The sequence below is a fragment of the Rhopilema esculentum genome, chromosome 8, assembly GCF_057945365.1.
Source record: "Rhopilema esculentum isolate cy_ngs chromosome 8, ASM5794536v1, whole genome shotgun sequence".
Lineage (NCBI taxonomy): Eukaryota > Metazoa > Cnidaria > Scyphozoa > Rhizostomeae > Rhizostomatidae > Rhopilema > Rhopilema esculentum.
The window spans coordinates 2,445,811-2,457,246 of record NC_142822.1 but is presented as its reverse complement, the minus strand read 5'-3'; the positions used below and the strand labels follow the sequence as shown (position 1 = coordinate 2,457,246).

The following is an 11,436-nucleotide window of genomic DNA, read 5'->3' as shown; positions in this document are numbered from 1 at the left end:
CCGGTGCCTCTGGCTTTTGCTCCACTTTTATATGAAAGACAATCAGGTGGAAAAAATATTGTATAAAATTTTTTATGATTGACTGCTATATATATTGACTGAATTTTGAGCAGGTCATAACCGTGCAAGCTAGGGAAGCATGTGTTTGTTACCCTCTCGACATCTGACAGATTTTACAAAATAGGTACAGCCAGGGCCGGTCCCATGGGGGGGGGGTGTGTGGGGGGTGTGGTTAGTCAATAAAATTGGGATTTTGATGGGTAGATAATCTTTTTTAAATTTTCAGACGAAAAATTGTCCTTCGTGCATTTTTCCGTTGATCCAGAGGAGTATTATTAGGGTTATCACAGAAAAACATTAATCTCAAGAAATTTGACAAAAACAGAGACAATTTTAGTCTGGGAGATACATTTCTAGCCATCCTAGAAGGCTTAATTTCAAAAAATTTCTTTCATGTTGGACCCAACCATAGTGGGTCCTCTATGTCACTAAACTTAATTCATAGCCCCCCCCCCCCTCAGTCTCAATTCTCTGAAAACTCTCTGAAAACTGCGAAGCACAATGCTCCAGGATCGTCTACAATCTCTTACGCTAATTTCGTGCGAGAATTACTTTACACAGATCTTATCTGTTATCAAGAAGTGGGTCCAGTTGAAGAACAAAAGAGTTAAAATAAAGGTTGAATAAATTACGTGACCACAAAAGCTTATTTTAGAACTTTCATAAAACTAATAGTTTTACAGCTGAAGTTGCTTTGTAATATCTGAAATTTAAATATTAACAATGCTAAAATATTTTGATTGCATTAACGCAGTGTAATGCTGCCAAAATGTTCTCGGTAGATAAAAACTCGCACCCCGCCCCCCCCCCCAAAAAATTCCTGAAGCCGGGCCTGGGCACAACGCAGATCATGAAAAAACCATTCGACCCTAACAACGTTCTACATCCAACAACAAGTACAGTTTATAATAATAATAATAATATGGCAAGGGAAATAAACCAATATTTTGTTTGATAATATATATCAGTGTTTTTTAAAGCTCGAAAACAGCTATTTTTGTGCTGCAAGAGGAGCCCTTATGTTCTATGACCCCGTTGAGGTCATTGAACGGCCCCCATTCTTCTCATGTCATATTCAAAGCGGAGGAGTATGCCGAAATGAATGACGGGAAATCATGAAAGAGAGACCAGGTGGAGTGTTATTTTCACTGCCTTTTGTCGTTGGCCGACGGCATCAGGAAGAATTTGAAATAACTGGTGAGAACTAGTGGATAAATTATATCAAAATCAATCACTGGTTCATTTTAGAGACAAGGTTTGTTATATTCTGAGTCTATATGACCTTCAACCATGTCAGTACTGCTAAATCATTGCCGCGTTAAATGTTAAAGTACTCGGACCGGTACAATGGATAGGCATAGGCCATTCATTGGTGGTGTGGTGCTGGTCGTCATTAGAACAACTGAAGCACATTTTAGAATCGACCACTTTGGCCAGAGCTGGTAACTGGATTTCAGTGTAAATATGTCATCACGATTGTAAGAATAAATTTCATACAGGGCAGGAGTCGCGTTTTATTCTGAGATGTGCACGATGGGCAAATAGGATTTCTAAAATGTCAGTCTTCTGTCTAATGCTATTTTATTCTTTAAGAGTGGTTTGTAATAGAATTGTTTACTAGCAAAATTAAGTAAAATTGTTGTTCAATAGGAAGTCAGTTATTTTTCATTTTCAGCCTGAAATGTTGCTCTTAGAAATTATAATATCAGTGTTCATTGAAAGTGTTTCATGTTTCGTGCCTTAAATAAAATCAGTTTGTGTAAAATAATATTGAAAAGTTGACAAGTTCCCAGTAGTAAAGAATAACCAATGGAAAACTTTGAAACTGCAATATTATTACAAATTAAATTAAGTATATGGACTTTTGTTATCACATTACTATACTATCTTTCTCTCTGTAGGATAGTGGTTTTTCTACAGCTGCCAAGACATCAAAATGATGTCATCAGATGGGGTGGCAGGAATGCCTCCCTCCTTTAACTACACCCCTGAAAACTTCCAAAACTTGCAGAGGGTAAGATATTTGACTCTTTTTTTGCGTACTAAACATGTATATCTATTCTCGTGAATATACTGATACAGAAAGGCTCCTTATTAAGTAACTGGGCTTTTTTTACTTCACCAACATTGCATTTAATATCTCTCTCCACTAAATTTTCACTATTCAGAGTTTTGTTTCAAGAAAAATCAAGCTCTATAAGCAATTTTCTTTCTTTAAATTAACTATTAAATTATCTTTCTTTAAAGTTTATGTCTGAGCTCCAGTTAACAATGCAACTGCTTTCTTGCTTGGTAGCTCAGAAAATAAAGTAGAAAAAATATTTGTATTGTTTTTTACATGGCTACAATTTCCAAGGTAGAATCCAATGTAATTTATGCGAGAAATATACAGCAAGGGCCTCATAATTTCCTTGGCATATTTGTGTAAAGCAAAGGAAGCAATAATACATTGGCATTAAGCTGCATAGTTTCCAAAAAATATTGGCTGCCTTTATTTGGAGCAGCACATGACTTATAAACAATCATTGTTGGTGAAAAGGCTGATTAGTAGTCTCTATCATGCATTGTATCATACAACTTTTTACAACTTTTTGAAGCTGTAAAACCTTAGGGCAGTTTCATAATTTACTTGCCTGGTGTGAGGTTTACATGGATTCCACTTTGGTACTGTTTTGCTACTTATATACTTCACCTCCTAAATATTCACACCAGGCAAAAAGTATGGGACAGGCCATACCAGGAATAAATTTGCAGGGGTGTAGTCAATCACACTCCTTCGTAAATCAAGGGGTGCAATGGGATGCTAATTCTATTTAAGCATAATGAAGTATTTAGATCATTTACTGAATGTACAAAATTTGAAATTTTTACTGATTTTTTAATTATACATTTTACGTGATTAAATTTTAGATTATACAAGGGTATACATTTTCTTTTTTCAAAGCATTTTCTATTTTGCAAATGGAATATTAAGATTTTATCAGAAGGAACAAAAACTAGGAGGTTTTCCAAATGCTTTCAAAAGTGGACATCCTTCAAAAAAGAGTTTTTTGAAAACGCATTGGATCAATGTGTACCCACAAATACAGAGCTTTTGAAAACTCTCCAAAATGAGTTTGGAGGTGTCAGTCAATAGAAAATATCACAAACAACAAACATTTCTGTAAGCTGTGTGAATGCACAAAAGAGGACATTTTTCTCTTCCTAGACGATGCAGTGAATGGGGCTCTGTTTGCACGGTACTGTTTCAATTTGATATCAATTGGTTTCATACTTGATCTGTCTTTTTTACATGAAAATTATCCAATTTGATGTGATTCATACCGTTTTGGTCCTTCAAAATGAAAACACTGTAATGTGGGATGAAACCAGTCTGATACATCTCTTTGTTCGTGTAAAGGGTTGAATCCGATATCAAATGAAAATGCTGCTGTGCAGAGACAATAAAACAGGCAAACCCCCAACAGTATAGCGTTCTGGTGCACTACAGTGTCTCGTGTAAACAGAGCCCCAAATTGAAGATGAAATGAAAACACTAACATGTATGTAAACAGGCAAAAATTTCTTGTCAAATTAGGAAGGTGGTAACTCATAGTCAGGATAAGGTGTGTGATAATCTTCACTTCTTGGGGAAACAAGGCGGGTACCAAGTTGTGCGCATGTCATCACATACCGCTCCAAAGATGGCCTTATAGGAGAAATACACAAAAGTGTATCAAGTTTTCTTACTAATAGCAGATACTGTATGCCAAAAGTCTTTTCTAGTAGGGAATAGAATGGTAGGACTAACACTGGACTACTTCCTCCCAAAAAGGGTTTTTTTTATGCCTTAGTCTTTGTAAGGTTATTGGAAGAGGCCTGGCAGTCTAGCATAATGGCAATAAATTCAGTCCTGGTTTTTTCTTGCATGCCATTCCAGAAAATGAACTTCTCTTTCATTTCCAGGTTATTTAAAACTTGTTTTACAAGAGAGCTACACAATGTCTCACTGTCCAAGGGGATACACAGGTGTGCATCATCTATCACTCACCCCAAATGGCAAGGCTTGGCTAGTAGTAATTTCTTTTTATCTGATTTTTAGGCAATTGAGGCTATGCAAGAAAGAGGAATGGAGGCAGATCCAAGGTACGCACAGTTAATGCAGCTGGCAAGACAATTTCACATGATGCAAGGAGGAGGGGGGCAGATGCCACCACAAAGTTTGATGATGGGTGGCGGACAGCAGATGCAGCAAGACCCGTATGGGCAAGGAATGATGGGAATGCAAAGAGGAAACATGGGGCCTAGAATGGATCCAAACCAGGTAAGGCTGTTGCTTACTGGAACAAAAGCAAGAAAAATTTCTGTTACAGGCATATGCTTGGTTTACAGTGTGTATGAGTAAATAAAAATATCAGCTTAACTAAAGCTCAGCTCTCTAATCCTACATGCCTATATTTCAAAAATGTATTGTCTCCAAAAAAAAATTAATACCACATAGAAGGATTCAGAATGGCCGATTTCAAATGAGCTTCAATACATGGACAATCTTGAAATGTTGGTAACATTTTTTGATGCCATAAAATTCTTCAAAGCTGACTTTATTTTTCTACAGATGTACGGTAACAGACCTCCAATGGGAATGCAGCCTGGAATGCAAGGGAACATGCAGCCCAATGCCATGGGGGGTATTCAGGGCAACATGGGACAAATGCCTGCCAATAACATGCCTCAGATGCAAGGTGGCAATGTAGGGCCAGGCCAGTCTGGACCAAATCCACTCAATCAAGCTTTTACTTCAGAGATGCTCCAGCAGTTTAAAGCACAGATTGTTGCATACAAGCTACTTTCACGTAACCAGGCACTGCCAGACAACATACTTACTGCTGCTGTTGGTAAAAGAGGCATGCCAGGGAGTTTCCAGTCTCCTTCCCAAGGCCCACAGGCTAGTGGTCTAGTACAAATTCAAGGTGGGCAAAAGAGAGAGCCCACCCCAAAAGCATCACAAGTAAAAACACAAAGTGCTTTATCAACAGGTGAGTAACAGTTCAATATCAATTTTGGCTTTGTCAGCTGGCTGCACTTTTGAAAAGTTTGTTTATTGTTTTTAATTTACAGCCTGTGTAGTAGTGAAATAAAACAAATAAATAATTCATTCTGCCTATATTGGAGTATAAACTTTATTGGAAATCCTTGTTGTTCTCCAACATTTGATCTGCAAATTCAACGATATGTTTTCCTATCCTATTGTTCAAAAACCAGTAAATGAGTATGTCATGTTTTTGCAACAGTTTCTTTCGCTAAATGCTATGAATTTTTGCTTCACGATTTGCTTCAGTGATGCTTAGAAGAAATAGTACTATTATTTGAATTTCTTGAATAAACTTTATAGTCTCCTCATTATATTTTACATCAACTAGGTGGTGTGTCCAGCGGCAGCAGCACTCCAGTCAAATCTCCAGTCAGTGAATCAAGCAGAACGCCAACTCCTGTATCAACTACCTCACAGCAACCACCTAACGCTACTTCCAGCTCGACTGCAACAACAGTAGCAAAAACATCCACAGTTTCAACACCAGTTGCAGCTGCTACAGCAGCGGCAATACCAAGTAGCGATGCAACAGCAGCCATTGCCAATGCACTTCAAAAGAAACTGCCAGGCCTAAACAGCCCACCGAAGCCAAGACTTGCGCCAATACAAAAGCCAAAGGGAATAGATCCGATTGAAATACTTAGAGAAAAAGAGTACAGGTTTGTGTTTTTATTTCGGCTACAATGAGCTTAACTGGTATTTAGATGCTTGGAACCAATCTTAGAGGTAATAAATCTGAAAAATCTATCTTCAGTCAGTTCGAAACTTGACACATTCGCGTTGAAATTTAGCAGTAAACGCTTTTGAGATAATGTAGTGAATTTTTTCTGTTGAAATTATGTGTTGTTAAAGAAATCTGTTTTTGATGCGACATAAACAGAGCTGTATTTCAAAGTAATGCTTTTATCTTAGAATTCAATCGAGAATTGTAAACAGAATGCACCAGCTTGAAAATCTTCCTGGTTCCATTGCTGAGGATATGAGAAAGAAAGCACTGATCGAACTAAAGGCTTTGAGGCTTCTCAACTTTCAGAAACAGGTGATAAAATCTCTTTGCATTTTCAATGACCTTGCATTCAATTTTATTGATTTTCAGAATATTTCAAGCCACCTTGAGAGGGTTTTTTATTTGCATTTTTATATAACAGTGTCTAACAAAGAATCCAGTGAGATTATTTTGATATTGGAGTGTAAGTCCATGTGATAAGTAAATTTTAAATGTTTATATGTGGTAGGACCAATAGCGTATATATAATTTTTGGTTCATGAAATAATGTTTTTTTCTGGGTCTAATGTTAATACTACCAATTGCTTGATTCATTCAATGTCTTGTCTACCACCATAACAAACCAAAAGCCCCATTATTGCTTTTTTACAGCTGAGGGGCGAGCTTTTGTCATCAATGAAGAAAGACACCACTTTGGAGACTGCTCTTAGCTCAAGAGCCTATAAAAGGAGTAAGAGACAGACCCTCAGGGAGGCAAGGTAAATTCGACAAGATTTTTGTGACTGTGACCCTTATGATCTTCATCTTGGTCGTCAAAATAATGCTTTGAGCGAATAGCGATACCCGAACGATCCCGGTTTCTGTCTGTAATCATATGGTGACAGATCAAGGACAGGATCCTGGGTTACGCAAAAGCGTTTCGCCTATACTAATTTATTCTTCTGGTAACTATTCAGTATTGGCAGGAAAACTATTTGCTAGTATTTTGCTAGTCATAGTTTAATTTCTGAAAATATTGTGGTTTTAATGAAAAGATTATTCTTGGGTCTTTCTTCCCAGTTGATCTAATTTTTGATGCCTTTATATTTAAAAAGTGTATATATATATATTTATATAAATATATAAATTACTGTTAACCGATCTGTTATAAAGTGCTTGATGCCGTTTGGCAGAGTTGTACATGCTTGGTGTATAGAACAGAACGGTTTTAAGCTGCTACTCCGAGTTTCACCATCAATGCGATCATCAGGCAACTGTTTAAGTTACCTCAAAAGTATATTGTTCTAATGCATTTTTCCTGACTTTATTATCTGGAAAATAGAATGACAGAAAGGCTGGAGAAGCAACAGAAAATGGAGCAAGAGAGAAAGAAGCGACAGAAGCACTTAGAGTTCCTCACAGCCGTCATGCAGCATGCAAAGGAATTCAGGGAGTACCATAAGTCGGTACAGTCACGTGTCAGCAAAGTGAACAAGATGGTGATGACGTATCATGCCAACTACGACAGAGAAAGGAAGAAGGAAGAAGAAAGAATGGAGAAAGAAAGAATGAGAAGACTTATGGTAGGTTGATTATCTTTGAAGACTTACCTGGCTCTTAGGCTACACTTGGTGTTGTCCTTTTTTGTATAGTCTAGGCCAAGGCTCTGAGTCAAGGCTCTCGTTGATAGTTTCAAGATGGTCTTAGTATTATTTTACCAGTATCGTAATTGAAAATTGTTCATCGATTAATTAAGCCATCGAACATTATCTTAAAGCAGTGGTATTGGCATTTTTTACAGCTTTCTTTGATATTTACGGGGAATATGTTATGTAGAAGAAATCTTCTTAAATAATAGATGATACATCACTGTTTCCTGAACACCACTCTCTTTTAAACACAAAATTTTTGTACATGACTGTAATTATGCTATTTAGGACGGTTTTAATCATGATGTGAAACACTTTGAAGTAATTTTCGCTTTTTGAATCACCCAATAGGCTGAAGATGAAGAAGGCTATCGTAAGCTGATTGATGAAAAGAAAGACAAGCGATTGCACTACCTCTTGATGCAAACAGATGAGTACATCAAAAACCTGGTTTGTCTTGTCAATGAGCACAAGAAGATGCAAAGAAGGAAGAAGAAGTCTCCTAAGAAAGCAAAGAAGTTCTTTGAGTCTGAAGAAGGCGAGGAAGAAAGCGAGGAGAAACGAATAGCTGTTGTTGATACTGCCACTGGGCAAATCCTTACAGATGAAGATGCACCAAAGGCTTCTGATCTTGAACAGTGGCTGATTGATCACCCGGGGTTAGTCATTTGTTTATTAGTTTATATTCACTAGCCACTTCGCTCAAAACAAGTGACTTGAAATAGCTCTGGAAATAGTTTTGGTTGAACAAAGTCATAGAGATTCGTCAAAGACATCGTTTATTACCCTACCTGAGGGTAAAGTGGGGAAAGTGACTTTCTTTTGCTCCATTGAAAGGCGATAGACCGTTATGTGAAGAGCATAAATAAACCAGGATATAGTTATATAAACTCTTTGACGTCTGAGAATGGTTCTGAGTGCATCCCAAAGGAAAAGAGCAGCTATTATTTCTATGATTTTTGGTACTATACGCAAGAGTTTACCTCTAGAAGCTTGAAGTTGCTGCATCATCATTTATCCACATGAAATGATGTTCCACATAGTTACCTCTAGAAGCTTGAAATTTATCCACATAGTTGTCCACAGTTTTTGTTGTAAATTTAAAAGACAGTTGAAATTTTCCAGCACTGAAGGTTTTTAGAAGACACTCCAAATGGTTGGCACTTTGTATTCCCAATGTCACTTTTATGCTCTCACAAAGAAACAAAGATAAAAGTTATCTTTGTTATGTGACTGTATTTTAAGTTGGGTTTCTATGTGGAAAATATCGTTAGAGCGGTAAATGAACTAGATTGTTGGCTTTTGAAAACTTTTTGTAGTTAGTGGTAACAGATCTGAAACATTATTTCAATTTTAAACTATTTCCTGTTAAGCTTTTTTTTGTATGATACCAATGTTGATGTGGTAGTAGCATATCCAAGACTTTTTTTAAGGAGCAACTCGAGATCGTTGTTGTGTTTCTACCTAATTACAGCTGTTCGTGTGTTCCCTAATTGTAAATGGTCAGTATGTATTTTTTTGTAGATACCAGATAGCACCAAGACTCGATGAGAGCTCTGATGAAGATGATGATGAAGAAGGAGAAGACAAAAGCAAAGAGGCGCCTCCGAGCAGTACTGTTACTGAGATAAGAAAGGATGATTATGCCAATGATGATGATGACTACGTTTTGTGAGTTTCTGTTCTTTCCATAGTTTTTACAGTTATAGGCCAAGAACCTCAATCAATTTGTATTGCTTTGTTTCTAAACGTTATAACAGAAAAAAAGTTTTACTTGAAAAATAAGCAGCCGAAGACAATTTTGATTGCAGTACGGCTATTAAATGTTGTAACTAAGTATAAAACCTTAGCGTACTTGTTAGATTAGGCTACGCTTTCTGTGCCACCTAGAAGACCCCTACTGAAAAGTTTGAAGAAATTTATCGAGGTGTCTGTAGTTTAAAGAGAAGCTACAATATAACTTTAATGTCTTTACACATTTCTGTTTATGCTTTACGTGGAATTTTCCATCCAAAGTAACGATAAGACAGTTAAAGATCTGTTGCTGATAATTTGATTAGTCCGTAAGCTTATTCTTGTCGTAATCGAACAACCTTTTGCTTGGTGCAGGGCTGAGGAGAAAGAAAAGAAGAATGCAGGGCCTGATGATTTGATGAATTACTATGCGGCTGCTCACAGTGTTAAGGAGGAGATCACTGAGCAACCGGCACTGCTTATTGGTGGTAAATTGAAAGGTTATCAGGTATGTTGCTTTATTGTCATATTTTTGTGTTTCATGCTGCAAGGGCTTAGCATCAGCATTTCATGTAAAATGCAAATTTCATATATATACTCTGTATTCGATTATATGATTCAGAACTACAGCTCTTTTTGGACTCCTTAAAGGCTCTTGACCAACCGGCATGCATTGCGATTATATTTTCAAAACCGGCCTAATATCTTACTGCATGAAAAGACATTCATCCCATTTACTGCAAAGAAGCCGGTTGCTCAAGAGCCTTTAATGAAGTTATCACCCTCCCTTTTCTGACAGTATGAATCAGAGATTTTATATTCATCATCGTGTCATATACATTAGCCAACTCCCTTTATCTGACGCTTGCGGTTTTTTGCTTATTGTTATGAAATAAACTTTTCCTTTGTGTCTTTATCTGTAATCTATTTGAAATAATTTTTCTAAATGAGATTAATGAATATCTCATTTCTTTGTCTTGAGAAATGCATATCTAGGGTTATGGTCTTAAAACTACTTTAGACTAGTTTTCAGTGCTTTGATACCCTTGAAAAATTCTTATGCTTCTAAATTATGTCCTTCTAACGTTCCAGCTAAATGTTTTTTTGTGTAATCTATGGCATCTAAAAACGATTGCAGACTGCCAATTAAATCAGTCTGTGATAAGTATAGATGCAAGATCATTTTGTGCTATGATAGCTGGCTTTTGAGGGGCTTGGCTCTACTGAATAGTCAGAGAAATGCAACAACACAATTGCACATAATTCTTCAGTGGCTCTCCATAGGCCGTTAATTTTGCATTTACTACAAAACATTTATAGTTGTCTTAAAGCAAACAATCTTTTGGTGGTACAAAACTTGTAAATGGCTTTGAAAAAAGCAAACATTTAGTAAACTAAAGCTTTTCGTCTGACACTCTTCAGAGTTTAAAACGTCAGAACATAGATCGAAAACTCTACGCTAAGAAATATATATATACCCAGTTGTGCTATCGGGCAGCATTTGCTAGATAACCCAGATTGTGCAAAAAACTATCATGGCGACATGTTTCGGATTATTGGTAAAGCCCGATCGTCGCTCCACCTAGCAGTTTTAGAATCTATCTACATCAGCACGAAAAAACCGCTACTGTGTAGACAAAAGGAGTTCGTTTTCACCTTAGGACTCCATTGGTAACATTCTAATAGGCAAGCGGCACTGATTGGTCAACCTTTACAATCATGTGCTCGTGTTTCTGATTGGCCTATTTCGATCCACAACTGGGTATATATATTTCTTAGCGTAGAGTTTTCGATCTATGTTCTGACGTTTTAAACTCTGAAGAGTGTCAGACGAAAAGCTTTAGTTTACTAAATGTTTGCTTTTTTCAAAGCCATTTGTCTTAAAGCCAAAAAAACTAGAGTGAGCCAAAACGAGTAAGGTGTTTTATTTAAGCATTTTTTGACTTGCTTTTTATCCATTTTATTTTTATCCAATTTTTAAAACGTCTTATCCGTTTCTTTGTCTTTTATCACTTCTTGGTGCTACTTTATCACTTCACCTCTTTCAATCTCCTTAGACTTTCCTGTTCTTCTGGTTTCTGTTTTTCACCCTCTGCTCGTTTTCCGCCCCTTAATTTGGTATTCTACTATATGCATCTTCAATATATATTTATCAATAAATTTTCCGTTTTCTTGATTTAGGCATCTCTGTATTAAGCTCTTTGTCGCTTTAACCT

At 36.8% G+C, this 11,436-nt stretch overlaps 1 protein-coding gene across 2 annotated transcripts in view; it reads left to right on the top strand.

Moving 5' to 3' along the window:
- Positions 1-1,157: 1,157 nt before the first annotated feature.
- LOC135694717 (SWI/SNF-related matrix-associated actin-dependent regulator of chromatin subfamily A member 4) overlaps positions 1,158-11,436 on the top strand; it is a 52,695-nt gene continuing 42,416 nt past the window's right edge. Inside the window, exons 1-11 of one of the 2 annotated variants that reach the window (XM_065213559.2) lie at positions 1,158-1,315; positions 1,962-2,074; positions 4,142-4,363; positions 4,655-5,075; positions 5,460-5,790; positions 6,044-6,170; positions 6,510-6,616; positions 7,180-7,420; positions 7,838-8,145; positions 9,011-9,157; positions 9,596-9,728. In XM_065213559.2, the coding sequence (XP_065069631.2) occupies positions 1,997-2,074; positions 4,142-4,363; positions 4,655-5,075; positions 5,460-5,790; positions 6,044-6,170; positions 6,510-6,616; positions 7,180-7,420; positions 7,838-8,145; positions 9,011-9,157; positions 9,596-9,728 (2,115 nt within the window). In that variant the 5' untranslated portion in view covers positions 1,158-1,315; positions 1,962-1,996. The remainder of the gene's footprint in view (positions 1,316-1,961; positions 2,075-4,141; positions 4,364-4,654; positions 5,076-5,459; positions 5,791-6,043; positions 6,171-6,509; positions 6,617-7,179; positions 7,421-7,837; positions 8,146-9,010; positions 9,158-9,595; positions 9,729-11,436) is intronic. The other variant, XM_065213558.2, reaches the window with a different exon arrangement.